The sequence below is a fragment of the Petaurus breviceps genome, unplaced genomic scaffold (assembly GCF_028583685.1).
Source record: "Petaurus breviceps papuanus isolate PSGF00001 unplaced genomic scaffold, PetGlider_PUasm1.0 138, whole genome shotgun sequence".
Classification (NCBI taxonomy): Eukaryota; Metazoa; Chordata; class Mammalia; order Diprotodontia; family Petauridae; genus Petaurus; species Petaurus breviceps.
The window spans coordinates 21,411,835-21,431,671 of record NW_027185694.1 but is presented as its reverse complement, the minus strand read 5'-3'; the positions used below and the strand labels follow the sequence as shown (position 1 = coordinate 21,431,671).

Sequence of the window (19,837 nt, the reverse complement as noted above, 5' to 3'; positions counted from 1 at the left end):
ATCTATCTATCTATCTATCTATCTATCTATCTATCTATCTATCTATCTATCTATCTATCTATCTATCTATCTATCTATGTCTTGTTTGTAAATAATTATTTGCATGTTGTCTCTTCTATTAGATTGTAACCTTCTACAGAGCAGGGACTATCTTTTACCTTTCTTTGTATTCCCTGTTCTCAGTGTAGTGTTCTACACGATAGGCAGGAAATCAAGGTTTATTGCCTAACTCTGATTGACTATTCCATGTTATATACTACTTACCTTACAAGATTGTTTCAATTTCTACAGAAATTTAAGTTTTAGAAGCAATTAAGTAACTTGACAGTACTTCTGATAGTTTTGGGTCACAAGTGGGTGGCAAACTGATTAGAATAGACTGGGAAGGATGATTCATCTAGTTTCTAAGTCTGGTCTTTCCTCCCAGTTCTCTATCAGCTTAACTGATATATAAAGAAGATTGCTTGTTATTAAACTTGAACCAACTCTTTGTGCTTGATGGAAACCCCTTTGAGGATAGTTAATCTTGGTTTTGAAAACCTGGTAATCACTATTTATTTTCTAGATCATGCCTTAGAAGGTTATTGATATGATTCAGTTAATGACACTTTCTAAAAAAATTTTCTCTTGAAAATATTATTGTGAAAATCTTAAAACTTTTCCTGTTGGAAATAATCTTCTAAAATGAAGATTTGAGTTTTTTCACACTTTGAAGAGGATTCTTTCTTATACTTATTATTTTTCAGAGTGATATTTAATAATACATTTAGAATGATAGAATCTTATTTTCTCTAAGCATGATACTAAAAATATTCAATAATTTTAACTCATGGTAGAAGAAAAGTTAGACTTAAAAAAGCATCTGACTTAGAGATATTAAGGGTAGTTGGGTGGCTCCATGATAGAGTGCTGGGTCTGGTATCAGGAAGACCTGAATTCAAATGTGACTTCAGACATTAGCTGTGAAACCCTGGGCAAATTATTTTTTATTTTTTTTAAGCAATTGGGGTTAAGTAAGTTGCTCAAGGTTACACGGCCAGTTATTTCTGGGTGTGGTGCTAAGTATCTGAGCCCGGATTCGATCCCAGGTCATCCTGACTCTGGGGCTGGTGCTCTTATTTGCTGTGCTACCTGGCCACCCCCTGGGCAAATTATTTAACCTGTTTCCTCAACTATAAAAATGGGGATAATAATACCACCTACCTCCCAGGGTTATAGTGAGAATGAAATGGAATATTTACATAGTGCTTTGCAAAGTTCAAAGTGCTACATAAATGTTAGCAGCTGTGATGATGATGAGGATGATGACAAGGAGTCTAACTGCTACTAATTCTACTTATCTATTCAAAGAGACAAGTTTTTTTTTTTTTAAGTCAGTTAATAGGCTTTTTGAGGGAGGGTAAGAAATCTTATAAATCTTATTATTTAAAAATGTTTTTCCTATATGTGGAATACGAAGACTATCCACAGATGTACAATAGCTGCTTTTACATAGAGAAATATTGCACAGGGACAAGTGTTTCTTTGTACTTAGTAATACTCCACTGATGACTTAATATAGTGGAAAAAACATACCTGGGGACTTTAGTTCTTGGGTAGATTGCTTAACTTTTCTGAGCCTCAGTTTCCTTATTTAAAAATGGGGTTATTTAGTAATAACTTAAGTGTACATATGTGTGTGTATGTATATATGTACAATCCTATATAGTTTACAAAGCATTTTTCTTATAGTCTTTTGAATGGGTAAAGTAAGTATTATCCCAATTTTATAAATAAGCTGAATCAGAGGTTTTGAATTCTTCCTAGATCCATAATTCTATGATTCATGCTTTCTTTCTGTCTAAGGAATCTGTGAGAATTTTAGATTCCTTTTCACACCATTAATTAATTATGCTCCAAATAGAATGTTAGAACTAGATGGAACTTTAGCCATCATCTAGACCTCTGTAAAATTGAGGATGTTGCACTACATGGACTTCTTAGTTTACAATCACTCCCACCATCTATTACCTTCCCTGTCTCCTCTCTCCTTTGCTGGACCACACCTTCTAACCATAGGTGTCCCTTAGGGTTCTGTCTTGGCTCCCTCTATACTACTTCACTTGGTAATCTCATTGGCTCCTATTGATTTAATTTTTATTAATTATTTATCAGCATTTTTATGCTGATGATTCTCAAATTTGCCTTTCCTGCCCCAGTCTCTCTACTGAACTCTTCTCCAACTGTCTTTCAGACATCTTGAGTTGGATGTCATGTCCAAAACTGAACTCATTTCCTTTCTACCTAACATAACCTCCCCCACCCCCCCCTTCCCTCCCCAGCCATTAATGTAAAGGCCAACACCATCCTTCCTCAAGCTCTCAACTTAAGAGTCATGCTGATTTCCTTCCTGTCTCTGTTGTCAAATGGCTGTTACAAAGACTTGCCTATCTCACCTTGAAATATCTCTGGAATATGCCCCCTTCTCTCACCACTCTAGTGCAGGCCCTTGTCACCTCACACCTGGACCATTGCCATAGCCTGCAGCTAGTTCTGCCTGCCTCAGGTCTCCTCATTCTAATCTAGTCTCCATTTGACCACTAAAGTGATTTTCCTAAAGTATAGGTCTGATCATGTCATTCTTACTCAATAAACTCCAGTGTCTTCTTATTACCTCAGTTATAGAAGAGCAAATACACAATTCTTTGATTTTCAGAGCCCTTCATAACCTAGCCTCCTCCTACCTTTACAGTCTTCTTACATCTTACTGTCCAACACATGCTCTTTGATCCAGAGACATAGGCCTCCTGGCTGTTCATGAACAAGACATTTAATCTCTTATTTCTGGGAATTCTCTCTGGCTTTCCCCCCATTCCTGGGATGCTCTTCCTCCTGTGTTCCAGCTATTGACCTCCCTGATTTCCTTTAAGTCCCAACTAAAATTCTGTCTCATACAGGAAATCTCCCTCAACCATTATTTCTAGTTCTGTCTGTCTTTTAATTATTTCCCCTCTATTTGTCTACTTGATTATTTATAATAATATTATTTATAATATATAAATGTTAAAAATAATAAATAATTATGATAATATAATTTAATTATTTTCTCTTTATATAGCTTGTTTTGTATATAATTTGTTTGCATGTTGTTTCCCCCATTAGATTGTAAGATTCTTGAGTGCTCTTTGCCTCTTTTTTGTATCTTTAGCACTTAGCCCCATGCCCAGAACATATTAGGTGCTTAATAAATGTTTATTGAATTGAAAAGTTACGTTATTCTGTTGTCTCCCTCATAGTTATTAAAATAACAATACAGAATAAAATGGTATCAGTTTTATTTCTTTACTAAAGAACCTTTTGATAAATTTTATCATTGAAATGAATTATTCAAATAGGACTATTTTCAAAACCCAGGCTTTAGTCTTTTTGTAGCTGTTGGCTATCAGCTACTTTTGAAAGTAATAGAAAGATCAGGATGAAAGAGCTCTTTCGGTTTTGCTAAGAGGAGAATTATAGAGACTTTGGGATTTAGAGTTCTTAAAAGTTCTGTTGCTTCTTTTCTTTCAGAATGGTGTTTCCTCTCTAGTGTCCTATTCTAGTAACAACTAATATTTGCATAGCGTCCTAGGGTTTGCAAAGTGCTTCCTTCATAAGAACCCTCTGAAATGGTATAAGTATTATTACCCCATTTTAAATGTGAGGAAATAGAAACTCAAGAGTTAGTATTCAATTGTAGTTTTTCCCAACTTAAAGACTGTCTTGTTGCCTTTGAATCATTTTCACATATGTGCAGGTTGTTTTTTATTGATGAAATTTTTTCTTGATTCTGTTGTCCTTACTATTCTCCTGGTGAGGTTTTTTTTTTTAAACCACTAGTCTTCTGGAACGAGTGGTCTATATTTGTTGTCTAAATTTCCTTATTACCCACTCCCGCCTTTCTTAATATTCTGTAGTTTGGTTTTCTTTCTCACCAGTTCTAGAAAACCAAACCCTCAGAGGTTGCCAGTGTACCCTTCATTGCCATTACTTTTTAAAAAGTCTTCTTTCTTTCTGATGGCTTTTAAGCCTATGATCGTTATTTTCTTCTTGAAATTTTCCTTCCTTTCTCCTTCCCTCCTCCCTTCCTCCCCTTCCCCGAGAAACTAGGAAAGTTCTTGGTTGCTTCTGTGAAAGATAATTCTTAGTGGGTAGGTCACTTAACATCTCTGAACCTTTGTGTTATCATCGTTCAAATGGGATACTTGAAGTTCTTGATATATAAGTTTATCATCAATTGAGATATGTAAAATACTGTGTAAACTGCCTAACACTTTATATGTATCTGCAATGATGATGATTTTTCTACTCGAGTTCTACCTTAGTGGAGTTTAAGGCAAGTTGTTTTAGATCCTCTACAAAGTTGGGAAGACTTTGAATGTAGGACTGCTCATAGACACCTTTCATCTCCTATCATCAGTTTCCTGATAGCTAACTATGTAGAGGCCATGATCTTCAGAAGACTGACTGCTAGATGATTAATTTTTTTAGGGATAGCATTCATGGAACAGTCTAGTGAGATCTGATGAAGTTCTGATTCATATTGATAAAGGGGGATAAAATTGTGGATCTTTTGTCATAGTAGATATAATAATTAAACTTCCCTTGTTTGAGAGTGATTCCTTTTAGAGTAGGATTGCATTTCTTTTGATAGTTTCAAAATTGTGGATCTACCAAGTTAGTTTTCATATATATTTATGTGCATACAAAGGAAAATCGACTTCATGTGTTCTTTATGATACCTTGCATCAAAATGAAAAAGACTTTATGATACTATTTAGAGGCACCAGAACTGTGTTTCTTTGTGTGTTTTTAAGTCTTACAGAACTTAAACGTTGCTTAGTAAGTAAATTTTTTCCAAAATAATGTCCAAATTATTGGGTATAACCTTACAGTTAGTGAAATTCCAATGACTGACTGCCATTTGGAAACAATATTGTCATCTTTTAAAATAGCTTTTTATTCAAGTTTTTATTTGTTTTGAGTAGCCTGGTCATCCCCAAAGGTGTTAAGAAACAGTGCATTTCAATATTTTGTCTATATTGTTTTACTGAAACTTTGGCCATATACACATGCATCCCTGGAAATTATTTATTTTTAACTATAATATATAATATATATTAAATATATTTAACTATTTAGCTATTAACTAAAAAAAGTTTTTTTTTTTGAGTTCCAAATTCTCTCTGTCTAGTCCCTCCACCACTCACTGAGAAAGCAAGGAGTGTGATATCAACTATACATGTGAAATCATGCAGAACATTTCCATGTTAGCCATGTTGCAAGAAAAAGAAAAAAAGTGAAAAAAAATTATATTTTAATTTCCACTCCACATTGATCAGTTCTTTCTCTGAAAGTGGATAGCATTTTTTATTATGAACCCTTTGGAATTGTCTTTAGGTCATTGTACTGATCAGAGTAGCCAAGTCTTTCACAATTGATCTTTGTTACAATATTGCTGTTACTTGTATATAATGTTCTGGTTCTATTTACTTTACTCTGTATCAGTTCATATAAGTCTTCCCAGGTTTTTCTGAAACCATCTTGCTTATCATTTCTTTTGGCATGGTAGTATTCCATCACAATCATATACCATAGCTTGTTTATCCATTTCCTAGTTGATGGCCATTCCTTCAATTTCCAGTTTGTTGCCACCGCAAAAAGAGCTGCTATAAATATTTTTGTACATGTGGGTCCTTTTCCCTTATTTATAATCTCTTTTTATGATCTCTTATAATCTCTAATACCACCCTAGAAGTGGTATTGCTGGGTCAAAGGGTATGCACATTTTTATAGCCCTTTGGGCATAGTTGAACTTTTTTTGAAAATTGTTTGTTAATATTTTTTGACCAATTATCAATTGGGGAATGACTATTATTATAATAATTTCAAAGCAGTTTAAAAATATGTCTTGAAAATGAGTCCTTTGTCAGAGATTTGTGCTGTAAGGATTTTTTTCATACTTGTTTATTGGTGGAGATGATAACTTTTTCTTCTCTCCCCCACCCACTCATTAGGGGCTTAGAACATTTTTTGCTTTTTCTTTTTACTGTTGATAGTATTACATCATTTTAACTTTTTCTAGGATTCTGAAACTCTTTAAGAATTTTGAGATTAATGAAATATGGCATTTCTTCATATTAACTTTGTTTTTGTCCCTCTATTCTAGAACAATGTGATAACAGGTAGTATGTATTTCCTCCAAATCATGACTAAAATTCTGTGTTTTTATATTACCAGTGGGTGCAGGGGTATAGCACTTTGTTATATGGCATTATTTTTAAGATTTTCATTAGGCTCTATCCTCAAGATGAAAATTATAGTATTTCCATCTCTACCAAGAAAATCCAAGTAAAATGAATTTTAAGAAATGATTTTTTTTGTGGAGTTCATGTGTGTGTGTGTGTGTGTACACACACTTACATGAAAGTGGCAGAATTGGATGAAAATAGTATACATTTTTCCAGTGACCCATGACTGTCATTTACCTTAATTTTTCTAATTCTCAGTTTTAATGTATTAGGCAACTACTATGTGTAAGGTCCTAAGATAGTTATTTGGGCACATAAAAATAAATATTACAACTTTCCCCCAAAGAATTTATAGGCTTTTTTTTGGGGGGGGGATTATGGTATATGCAAAAGTAATTAAAATATCAAATGTAATGTAAATATATAAAGATAAACACAAAGTGCTATTTGTGATCCAAGCAAGCCAACTTGATTTCTTTGAGTCATGCCTGTATTTCCATAGGCAATTGTGTTTTCTTGGGTTTTAGAGCCTAGCTTCTAGGTTAGTTAAACATGGTTAGAGATGGTTAGACATTCTCATCAATTTTTATACTACTCATTAGCTAACTTATTTCCTTGTTTTGTTATCAACATCTGTCTTAAATATTATTAAATGGGGATAGCATGACAGTTGTCTCTTGGGCAAGATTAGATTTTATTTTTGAAAAATGTAGTGCATCTTCCATAGCACTGCTGCTTGAGAGGTAAAGAAGTGTCACTCTCTGTTTTACACCAACTTCCTATGAATGACACTGAGGTAAATGCTTTATATTGTCATAGCTTTTTATAAAAAAAAGTACTACCACATATATTAGTGAGGAAGCTAAAATTTTATTTGTTACACTTACACTGGTAGGATCATAGGTGAGGAAGGAATTATACTTATTTTACAGGAAAGGAAACAGAACATCAGAGAAATTTATGACTTGTTTAGAGTCATATAACTATTAAGTGTCAGAACTGAACCCAGGTTTCCTATACCTCCTTCCCTGATGTACTTTTCTATAACAATAATGATGGTTGAGTAGCTTATATTTTTCATTTAATAACAGTAAAGTGCCCTTCATGTGCCATTACTTTCCTGGTATCATCAGAATGTGTCCTTGTACTTTGGAGTAGTTTTTTCTGATGGTAGGGATTTGCTTTATACCAAGCCATTCAAAATATATTCTTGACACAGTCCTCCTTGTGACTCATGAAATTGTAGAATATGACAAGGTGCTTTAAGTATTTTTATGTCTAAAAGATGCTTCACAAATACACTTCCCAGTTCAGTCAGCATTTCCATGTACTGCTGATAATAAGAATAATTGATCTATATTATCTTGTGTGTTTACAAAATGATTTTTGAACTTAAGGCACTATATAATATTTTTATCTTATTGATGAGTAGGCAGATCTAGGAAAGTATTTGAAAACTGTGTCCCAGTGTTTTCTTCCATTAGGCTTTATCGTACCATAGGCAGCTGCACAAAGTAAATATATGTATATGTCACGAAAAGCAGATTTCCCTGGCTTTGATAATAAGTATATTCACAAAAATTATTAAAAAGTGTTCCCCCCCCCTTTTTTAATTATTTACTCCTATGTGCTACTAGTTGTGGTATAGGTGGCAGCCTGTCTTGTCCTGATCTTGGCTCTGGATGAAGTGACTTGTTTATATAGTAGTTAATAGCAGCACTTAAAGTAGTATTTAGGTCTTTTGACTATGAGTCCACCATCCTTAGAATTTCTAATTCCATGTTTTTATATGGCACTTTTAAACTTGAAAATGCTTCTGTGGTTGTCTTATAAAACTCAAAGCAGTCTGAAGCTGGTCTTGCGCAGGTGCATATTCACAAGTATATGATGGTTCTAGGAAAATAGGACATCAGGATGCTGCTGATATGGGAACACAAATATCTCTCCTGTCTGATTTTAGTTATATGCTGCAAATCATGTTCATATATTATACCTTCCCTGAAAGTTTTTTCTTGTCACAGGATCATAGGCAGGCTATTGTCTATTAAGTGTCATGCTCCAAAGCTTTTAGAATGGAATCAACCCTAGGAGTATCAACAAAATTTGATCCCATTGTTGTATAAACATTTTTGAAGTTTGTTTTGTGTTATTAAGAGTTTAGGCATTATACCCCTCATAATACTGCCTTGACCAGTGTTATTCTTCATTCAGGTCATGAAAATCCACTATCATGTTGTTCAGCTGATACACTGAGAAGCAAATATAATGACTAGAAAAGGTCCAAGTTGGCTTTTAAGCCCCAGTGATATTCACTCCTTAGCCTGCCTCCTATCCTATTTTATTTTATGATACTAGTTTATGAAATGACTGACTTGGGTTAGAAGGGAAATCAGTTTCTAAGGAGCAGTTGTTTTTTGTGCAAAGTTAACTGGCCCTTCTGGAAATGAAACCTGCATCTCTGCTTAGTATCTTTTTATTACTTTTATCCACAGAAGAGTAGGCATTTAGGTTAAAGTCAGAAGGAAAAAAAATTAGCTATAGCTGTGAATCTGACCCAGGTCCTCTGACTCTAAGTATCCACTGTACCAACATAATCTTTTGTTTTCTTAAAATGGTATTGTTTGCCTTGATATTTTTATTTTTGGGGATAAAATGAGAAAATATAGGTAATAAAATTAGCTAAGTGTAAACTAATTGCTCTTATCCTTCTTTCCTTTTAGTATGATGCTATTCCCATACAAACTAGTGTGGTATTATGTTCCTGTCCAACCCCATCAATGGTGAGAAACCATACAGATTCCAGCACTCCCCCTGTCATCGTTCCCTGTAGTAGTAGACAGGGGTCTACCATGGATGGCACTGCAGCCGAGGCAAGGTCTAATTCCAATTCCTTACCACAACATTCAGGACAGCAGCTACCACAGCCTCGAAAGAAACGTCCAGAAGACTTCAAGTTTGGGAAAATCCTTGGTGAAGGATCTTTCTCAACAGTAAGTACATGTATAGTAATTATTTTAATTAATATTTTAATTTGTTGGGTGATGCTTTGGAGCTTTTTTTTTTTTTATAAGCAATCGGGGTTAAGTAGCTTGCTCAAGGTTACATGGCCAGTTATTTCTGGGTGTGGTGCTAAGTATCTGAGCCCGAATTTGATCCAAGTCATCCTGACATTGGAGCCGGTGCTCTTACTCACTGAGCCACCTGGCCGCCCCTAAGCAATTGGGGTTAAGTAACTTGCTTAAGGTTACACGGCCAGGTGTTTCTGGGTGGATGCTAAGTGTCTGAGCCCGGGATTCGATCTCCAGGTCTTCTTAACACTGGAGCCGGTGCTCTTACTCGATGTGCTACCTGGCTGCCCCGATGCTTTGGAGCTTTGAGCTAGAGGATTCTAGAGGCTCTAATAGTAATTTATAGATTTATAGATGGAGTCATGGAATGTTATTTAGATTTTGAAGAATCCTTTGAGATAATCTCTCATAACTCACTCATTTTATAGATGTGGATACTAGTTTTATGTTGTATTTAAAAATGAGAATGATAAGCAATTATTCTAGGTAAATAATCATCCCATGAGATATATTTCCTCTGTTATGAAGGTGGCTGAGATCAGCCTTCTCATTGCTTATACTTCTTGTTTTCCATTTTCAAATTATAAAAATTATATTTTTAGTTATTTTACAAAAGTAAGCACCAAATGACCCATGACTTGAATTTCTCCAGGCAGTTAATTAGTTTAAGGAGCTTTTGTTAAACAAATGATGTCGTTTTGGTTTTAGACGTGGCACAAGGAGGTTCTTCTGATCCTTAGGTTGAATCTTGTAGTCATTTTAATCTCTCTGCCAGTTATTTTGTAACATTTCTTGACCTTGGGCACTCTCATTTCAGTAACATAGACAGTAAGGTATTTTCCTGGATGTTTCTGCTTATTAAATTTTAATGCTTGAATACAGGGTCTCCTCTTGCTTATCTCTGTGGAAAAGAAGCTGTATTTTATAAAAGAAAATGGATTTATGGCATAAGTAGAGTAGTCCAATCACTTGAAAGAGAGCTTTCCTTCTGAGAACAGTGTAACTTGAAGTAAAAAGCAGGAATTGTTTGAGAAATGTGTGGAGCTTTCTCACATTTCTTTATAACAACAACAAAGTCACAGTGTTGGTAAGTTTAGGGATCATGGCCACGAACTCAGGTCTTCAGGCTTCTAGTCTATTGTACTTCCCCCGAAAGTTCAACCTTTGTTAGTGGATCACAAAGAAGTGTTTACTTTTGTGGTCCGCTTGACAGTTCTCAAATGAGAAAATGGGAGTCTCATGGATGTTTAGGTCAGAATTTCTATTTTTCTACTATTTCTAGACTTCTTAGGCTGTTATTATTATTATTTTTTTCCTTTTGGAGGGAAATTGGGGTTAAGTAACTTGCCCAAGGTTACACGGCTAGTTTTTTTGTGTGTGTGAGTGTTAAGTATCTGAGGCTGGAACCGAACTTGGGTCCTCCTGACTCCAGGGCACCTTACTCACTGCACCACCTAGCCTCCCCACAGGCTGTTATTATGTGTGTACATTATGGATTAACTTTGCTGGAAATGGAAGTGGTAGTGCTGCCTTAAATGCTCTCATCTCCATTTTCCTGGGCAGGCCTTTGATATTCATAGATAATTTCAGAAATTAGTGACCAAAATATGGCCATGAGGTAGAAAAGGGTTGGTATCATATTTTGTAGTGCCATGATTAAGCCACCTTTTTATCAGTAAATTGATAATTTCATAGATATTAGTGTTGGAAGAGACTTTAGAAATCATCTTGTCTACCTCTTTTTTAATTGGTATAAAAATTAAGGGCCAGATAGGTTAAGCAGCTTGTCCAAGGTTCACAGTTGTGTGTGGGGCACCAAGTTTTGATCCAGTTCTTACTGCCATGTTCCACATGTTTTTAATGAAAGAGCACTCCCTTCCACTGCTTATTGCTATGTAGCAGAGCTGTGGGTATGATGGGCAAAACAAGGCCTTAGGCTCTGGATGCCTACCTGCTGGGTCTCTAGGGAGTGTGGCATAGCAGGAAAAGAAGTGGTCTTTGGGAATCACAACTCATCAGATTTAATCCTGTAGTTAAGAGTCTAGGTATGTGACTCAGTTCTAGTTCACATTCCTTGATTGCTGTGGAACCTTGGGCTAGTTGCCTCCCCTTTCTGGGCTTCATTTTGCTCATCTGTAAAGTGAACAGAGTGGATTAATGATTTCTAAGGTCCCTTTTGTCTCAAGCATACTAAGATTATAAAATAGAAAATAAATAAAAAAATAACAACTCAGGTTGTGGTTTTTTGTTTTTTTTAGTATGTGTGGGCCTTCTAGGACTGGGCCACATTTTTACAGTATTTTTATGAGAGACCCAGCACATCAGAACAAGATGAAATCAAGAATTTATTACAAAAAAGTTCAACCTAGTCCTTTCTAACCTTTCAAGTTTACATTTTAACATTTTTAGAATATGTTCGATTTACTTTATGGGAAAATTTTTTTTTTAATTTATCTATTTTTAGTTCTCAACATTGATTTCCACAAGATTTTGAGTTACAAATTTTTTCTCCCTGTCTTTCCCCTACCTCCCACCCCAAAATAGCAAGCCCACTGAATACCCCTTCCCCCAATCCGTTCTCTCTTATATCCTCTCCCTTCACCCCCCTAACTTTCTAGTAGGGCAAGATATTGAGGTTTACTGAGTCTTACTGACATTAGTACAAACATGCTCTTAGTTTTTTAATGAGTCTCTGCTATTGACTCATCTGATTATAATTTACCTTTTTCTTCTAATAATATAATAGAGCCAAAAATGTTTCTTTAAATCAGGATTCTCTGGGGCAGCTAGGTGGTGCAGTGAATAGAGCACTGGCCCTGAAATCAGGAGGGCCTGGGTTCGGATGTGGCCTCAGACACTTAACACAAAAAATAGCCATTTGACTTTGGGCAAGTCACTTAACCCCAATTGCCCTCCAAAAAGCAAAAAAATAGATAAATAAATGAGGATTCTGACTAATTCAAGTTTTACTGTATTTGTTCATTTGACCTGTTATGAATTGTATACATGTTATTGACAGCAAATAGATTATGATCCTTATCTCTAAGACTATGCATATTTTTTCATGTTTATAACACATGTCCAATTTTGAACTCATTTGTATTGTACCTATGAGCACAGAAACAATTTAAGACTTTATGTTGAACCTAATCTGGTTGCCTTTTGTTGTGCCCTTTCTCTCTTCTTCCCTTCACATCTTCCTTTTTCCCCTTTTCCAAAAATAGGTTGTCTTGGCCCGAGAATTGGCAACGTCAAGAGAATATGCTAGTAAGTAATAATGCATACAAGTTTAATATACAATCTATAAATATAAAAACATTGTTGCATTAAAAAAGTCAACTTTTAAGTATTCTGTTCTGATTGCAAAGAACCTGTAAATACTTGATTTTTTTATAGGCTATGAAAAATGTGTAAATTTTGATAAATAATATATAGAATGAATGAATAAACTGGGTATTTAAAATCTTTATGTTACCAGTCTTAGTAACTCATTTCTTTTGGTTTTTGTTTAAGTTAAAATCCTAGAGAAACGGCATATCATAAAAGAGAACAAGGTACCATATGTAACCAGAGAAAGAGATGTAATGTCCCGCCTGGATCACCCTTTCTTTGTAAAACTTTACTTCACATTTCAAGATGATGAAAAGCTGTGTATCCTTTGAAATACCATTTGATATAATCAAAGTAGATCATGAAATATTTAATCATAAACAGAGCAATGATCCCTAATCTTTTTTGAACTTTTGACACCTTATTGTTTGATGTCTTAACCTCTTCATCTCCTGTAAAATGGCATACATTTAAAGCATGAAAATAAATTATGATAAATTAATTTGGAAAATTCTTGACATATTTTGAGGTAGAGATGCTCAAAGAGTTCAACCAAGACTCACTGAATGAGAACATTCTTTTTAATGAAAATAGTTAAAGGAATAGGTGAATGTTTCTTGGTTGCAGTTATGAAAAAGCAAATTTATTTAAATTTCATCAGGAGGTTTGTAACCTTGTAAATAATATCTGCACACACACACACACACACACACGTATTGTTTAAATAAAAAAGAACTTAATTCCTCTACATTAAAATACTTAAAAAGGTCATGTAGATTATTTCTAATATATTGAAAATATACATTTCAGTTATAGATTTAGATGGAATCTATAATCGAAATAAAAAATAATTTAGGAAATTGAGTGTTCCCATAGAATCTTGAGTTTTATTCTTTCATCTAAGGATGAGGAAAAAAAAATTCATTTAAAACTAGTAATACAGAAGGGAGATTAAGAATGGTTTTCAAATATGGAAGGACAGGTTTGAAGTACAGTGAGGTGTTGAATACAAAAACCCAGATTGGTTTTCTTGTGATTTCTCATGTTTGATATGCTACTCCATCTCCTGTCTCAGCATTTTGCAGTGGCTGATCCCATACCTCCCTCATCTGTGCCTCTTGTCATCGTCTCTTGTCTCCTTCAAAATTTTGACCAAGTGCCACTTCTATAGGAAATCTCTCTTGATCTTTCTGATTACTAATTTTCTCCAACCCTCCCAACTCACCTTCCATGTTTATTTTGAACATGTTTATGCAATTTTGCTAATAGAATGTAAGCCCTTGAGTCCATGCCCCATTTCATTTTGTCTTTGCATCCTCAGCACCCAGCATAGTGTGTGGCACTTAGTAAATTCATGCTGAATAATTAATTTGTTCATCTTTGATGACTGTCCATTTATTTTGAAATCCCAGTGTATAAATAGTAACAGATAAAGACTGATCCTATGGTTTCATTGGTATAGAGAGGTCATAGATGAAGAAACTAATTCTGCCAGTGCAGATTGGTATTGTGATTTATAGTCTTTGCAATTTATTGCCTTAGAGAGTTGCATTGAGCACTGAGAAGTCAAGTAACTTGTCTTGGGTCATATACCCAGAGGCAGGACTTCAATGCAGATCTTTTAGCTCTCTGCATTGTGCCACTACATTAATGTGTACCTAGAGATTCTTTTTACTATCTTTTTAGGAGAAGCATAGTTAAGAAGGTAAATCTGCTATCATACTAGCATATGATGCTTTTCAGAGTCAAATATAAATCTCTTTTTGATTGTTTTTACTACTTTAAAATTATTCTATACCTGTGTTCCCCACCATTAGTGTAGATAATTTAAAATTGACTAAATAAATATCTCATTGCTTCCATTCCTAATTTTAGCAAAGGCAGCATGTGGAAGACATTCTTATGTGGAAGGGAATGGAAGAGAACAAGCATTTATTAAGCACCTACTATGCAACAGCCACTGTACTAAGTGATTTACAAATAAGAAACCTTTTGAGGATAAAAGGTATCTAGGTACATACCGTGTTTCCCCGATAATAAGACACTGTCTTATTATTTTTTTTTTGGACAGAAAAACACCAGAGGGCTTATTTTCAGGGGAGGGCTTATTTTAATGAACATTGACAGCAATTTTAATAAACAGGTAAATGTGAACAAAAAAAATGTACCTTTATTCAATAAGCAAATCACTGGGGAAGAACAGGATGACGCGCTCACTGCTGCAGCTCTGATTGGATGCAGCTCGGAGCGTGGCGTGCGTTTCACCCGGGGGGGGGGGACGGTGCATACAGAGGGTACCGTAATGTAGCATGTAGCGCAGGGGATCACCTTCACTACAGTATCAATCTCAATAGGGCTTATTTTTGGGGGAGGGCTTATTTTAGAGGAATCTTACACAGTAAGGGGAGGGCTTATTTTCGGGATAGGTCTTATTATTGGGGAAACACGGTATCTAGTTCCTTACCCTATTTTTCTAGGCAGTTATACATGTAATTCTAAATGAGGATAGTCTTTTAAAAGCAAAACAAGAACATCTTAAGATTTGTCCTTAAGTTAACTGGAAAGTTTTATTATTCAACTTCAGTTCTTAGCCACTGTCCTACCATTTATTTCTTTTTGATATCACTTTCCTCTTCAGTACTAATTGTGTCTGTTCTAAACCATTCTCCTCTTTTCTCAAGTCCGCTGTTATTTTCTGATGTCTCCATATTTCTTTGAGTTAATGATATTTTCTTGGCAGATTGAATCAGTTTCCTGTGCTCCACTCGACCATAAGGAGGTCATTTGCTTACATTCTTTCATTAATACCTTTCTGTCCTTTACTAGATATGTGTTTATAGCTCTATTGTCTTTAAAGAGTTTTATCAGTATAAGCTATTTCCTATACGTGGAAGGCTCCTCTTTCTGTAAATATCAGTTTTTCAATGGACTATCTTGTCCCAGAACACAGTATTCAATCCTCTTCCCTTTTATTCCATTTTTGAACCAGAAGACTTGACCCCTTTCCTCTCTAAAATTATCTGCAGAAATCAAGGTCTTCTGCTTCCAAATCCAATTTTTCCCCTTTCAGTTAATATCTTACAAAAGAGATATGTGAATATGAAAAAATGATAGAAGGTTTTTTAATATGAATTATTTCATTTTATCTCAGCTCCTCTTAGACATGGAGTCTTGTTAGAACACTAAATCAGACATGAACTGATAAGGACCTATGTTATTGTGATGAAAAATAGTAATGGAGAGAAGCTAAAGCCATATGTTATTACAAAGGAAGCAGGATTGTGTTTGGTGACAGGACTGGATTTAGCACACGGTGGAGATAGGAATGTCAAAGATGACCCTAAGCTTGTCACCTCTATCCTATTGGTCTTGTCATCAGCTAATTCATACTCTTCTTCCAGTTGACCTGTTCCTTTTACTACTATTGTTAATGCTGCTACATAATAACAACTGCAATGTGCTATATAAATACCCGTTACAATTCCGAAAGCTTTTGTGTACATTCTCATCTTACTATCAGGATCTCTGAGGCAAGTGGTATATCACTGATCCCATCTTACAGGTGAGGAAATGTGCTCAGAGAGGGCAAATGATGAACTCAGGTTTCCAAGTTTAGACTTCTGACCGTAAGTCTAATCAAAAAAAGTTTCTAAGAAATACATGGAAGCTAAGTTGATAAGAGTCAAAAGGGATAAAATAGAAATGGTATACAAGATTTATTTTTAACACAGTCCTAGCTCCCAGGAAGGGATGAAGAAAATGTAGCAAGTTATGAGTAGCATCCTATTTTGCTTTTTCTTTTCCCTCCTGAAATGCCCAAGGACACACAGCTAGTAAAGTGTTTCAAGTGTCTGAGGCTGGATTTGAACTCGGGTCCACCTGACTCTAGTCAGGTGCTGTTCACACAGTGAATATCCATGGTGCTCTATTCATAGTACCACCTGGCTGCCCCCTGAGTGTGATACTCTTTAATGCTTCAGGACAATTTTCTTTAATTATTTCTTGTGTTATTGTAGCAAGATTCTTTTTTTTGATCAGAACTTTCAGGAAGTATCCTTCCTGTGTAATATCTCTGAGCCTTACCTCCTTTTTTCTATTTCCACTACTACTGCTAGTCCCTTATCTCTTTTGATTTCTTTGTAGTCACATTTCTTTTAGTATCTCTCCTTTCTGTAGTCTCAGCATTGCTGTGAAACTAATCTTTTCAAAACGCTGATTTTTGTCATGTTACTTTACTGTTGTCTATTGGATCAGCCCAAATTCCTTATTGACAATTTTGTCATTGACAGAAGATACTCGTTTCCACTTACATGACCTTTTTTTATGTGGTACCTCCTATTTGGAGTACTGTCCCCTTCTCCTTTTTCCTTTTCCAGGTCTCAGTATTTTTTCCAAATCCAGTACATGTCCTGTCCCATATACCATGTATCTACCCTGATGCCTTCCATTCTTGATCTCTCCTATAGTTTTTATTATTGTTTGATATTTTGTCATTTGATTATATTCTATCTTGTATTATTTTCTAATTGTTTTATGTACTTAAATCATCTCATAAAACTTTGTTGACTGTCTCATACATATGAACACATTAATTATCTGGAGATCAGACTTGTAGCAATTCAGACCACCAAATTAATTGGTGAATAAGGATGGGGAGGGGGTGAAGAGAGCTGTTAGAGCTAAGATCGTTATATCAGTGAAAAGGAAAATTATAAAATAATAAACTGCAAGACTCCTCAGCCTTCTAAGGTCATTTAGCTTAGGGACAAAAAGCTCTGTAATACCTTCAGAGCGGTTTTAAGTACAAAATACTTATGCTGATAGGTCTAATCCATTAGGACTTGAACTTACTTAATTGGTATTCACAACTTTTGCTATAGAAGACAATCTAGTATATGACAATTTGTTTAAAAAAATCCTCCAACAAAATTGTTATAAAGATTTGGTCTTTGGTGACATGAAGTATTTGTTGTCTGGAACGTCTGTTGTTTCAGACACCTGACTCTCCAAGGTGATATATTTCTCTGTTGTTCTTAGATCCCCTATAGTACTTAGTATAATGCTGGACTCATTGGAAATGCTTAAGTACTTGTGGAGTTTTATTGAACCAGGAAGTGATCAATTAACCACTCCTTGGCAAAGTACTTTATAAGTGAGAGAAATTTTGTATGTATATAAATTGAATTGTTTGAATTTTTGTCCACAAGTTGTTAAGGGCCTATTGTATGGGAAATGGGAATGATTTTTTTTATTATGCCATTGTGGAGAATAAAATAATTGTGTAAAATTATGCTGTTGTGGAGAATAAAACCCCAATTAGCCTATAAAAGCTGCTTTCCTGCACAAATAAAAGTTTGGGTATTAATAAGTTGAGTAACTCTAAGTGTAACTTTGAACAGCTTCCTTTCAATGCTACACAAACATACTGCACATATTTCTGAAAAAAAATATTGTTTTTCATTTCTTCTCAGAAGTTAAATATACCGTAATTGGAGCTAGAAGTACTGGGCTCATGGATTTGCTGTTCTACTTTTTCTAAATGGCTTCTTCATTACTTTTTTGTATAAGAAATCATGAGTTGTTTTCTAGTGAATTCAGTCTGACAAATGACTTGCAAAGACAAATGAATCTTATTTACTAAAACTAGAGAATATTAGAACTAGAAAAGAACCTTAGAAATGACCTAATACAGTTTCCTTGTTTGATAGAGGAAGGAACTGAGGCTCAGTAATGGGAACTTTGTAGCAGAACAAGGACTAGATTTTGGACCTCACAGCACATTGCTTTTTATACCGCACCTCACCCTACCCAGGTTATTGCCAAATTTAAGAGGCACTTTTGCATTATGAGAAACTGGGTTCAATTTCCTCTCAGGAAGTGTGAAGTGGCTTAGAATCATTATAATATGTAATGAATTCCTTGTAAACTTAGATCTTAAGAGAGAGAGACTGAGTGACCACTTGTCAGGGTTGGTGTAAGGGTAGAAGACCTGCTCAAGTAAGGTTGGACTGAATAACTTTTGGATTTGATTCCACCCTGAAGATACTTTAATATTTTTAAATCATTTGATCACCGTTAGTCTAAAAGAGATTCAAGCCTCATGTTCTTTTCAGGCTTTCTCTAAATTTTGATGTTATGTTATAAAATTCTGTGCCATGTTATTCTTGGCCATTGTTGTCTTCAGCTTTCATTTAGTTATAAAGTGTTTCCTGCATGTCTATTAAGGTTTTTAATTGATTTTTTTAAGCTTTTAAATGTTGATCCTTAACTGTATCTTCAGATTTTGGCCTTAGTTATGCCAAAAATGGAGAACTACTTAAATACATTCGAAAGATTGGTTCTTTTGATGAGACCTGCACCAGATTTTATACTGCTGAAATTGTATCTGCTTTAGAATACTTGCATGGAAAGGGAATTATTCACAGGTAATTGAATAAAATAGATTTATCTTTAAATATTTGTTGACCTGTTTATTGGTAAAGCATAGTTATTTTCACAGAATTGAAATGTACATTTCAAAAGTTTGGCCTTCATAAAACACCTCGGCAAAATTATATATTGGTAGTTTTGAAATCAGATTTTTTCCACCTCTATATGTTGCCCTATGGTAGTAAATTAGGGACTTTTAGAACCTGTTTTTATGTTTTTCAGATGTAAATTTGCCTGGAAAAACTCTAAAGAATGACTGTTTTTGTTAAGCAGGTTCCATTTGCATTTAGTGATCTAAAAATCTTTTAAAAAACCAAAATTATTCTCTTAAATAGGCTAAATATCCTCTCTCCAGTCTTCTTTGCATTGTCAACTTTTAAAAAACAAGCATTTTCTTGAAAATTAGTACAGCAGTGAACGTTAGATCAGGGAATGGTCACAAATGAAATCTATTTTGATGAACTTTCATATATTCATATGTCACATTATAACAAACATTTGTATAGCTCTGCCACATATGTTATCTGTTTGCTTTTTGGGGAGGATATATCTGAGTGCAGAAGAAGAAATCGTTTTAATGACAGTATTTCGCTTTCCAAACTAAGTGGAAATTTATTTTAAAAAATTAAAATTTAGATTCATTTTTAATCTTAGATCTTAATGCCAAATGAGGCAATGGTAAAAAAAAAAAAACTTGAAAAGAACAATGTTCATTTATCACCTTGTGACTACAACTCTCCAATA

The 19,837-nt window shown here is 34.7% G+C and overlaps 1 protein-coding gene across 2 annotated transcripts in view; it reads left to right on the top strand.

The window, feature by feature from the left end:
- PDPK1 (3-phosphoinositide dependent protein kinase 1) overlaps positions 1 to 19,837 on the top strand; it is a 75,997-nt gene that overhangs the window by 10,564 nt on the left and 45,596 nt on the right. For both annotated transcript variants that reach the window (XM_069107626.1, XM_069107633.1), the window contains 4 exons: positions 8,987 to 9,256; positions 12,559 to 12,601; positions 12,848 to 12,985; positions 18,945 to 19,089. In XM_069107626.1, the coding sequence (XP_068963727.1) occupies positions 9,044 to 9,256; positions 12,559 to 12,601; positions 12,848 to 12,985; positions 18,945 to 19,089 (539 nt within the window). In that variant the 5' untranslated portion in view covers positions 8,987 to 9,043. The remainder of the gene's footprint in view (positions 1 to 8,986; positions 9,257 to 12,558; positions 12,602 to 12,847; positions 12,986 to 18,944; positions 19,090 to 19,837) is intronic.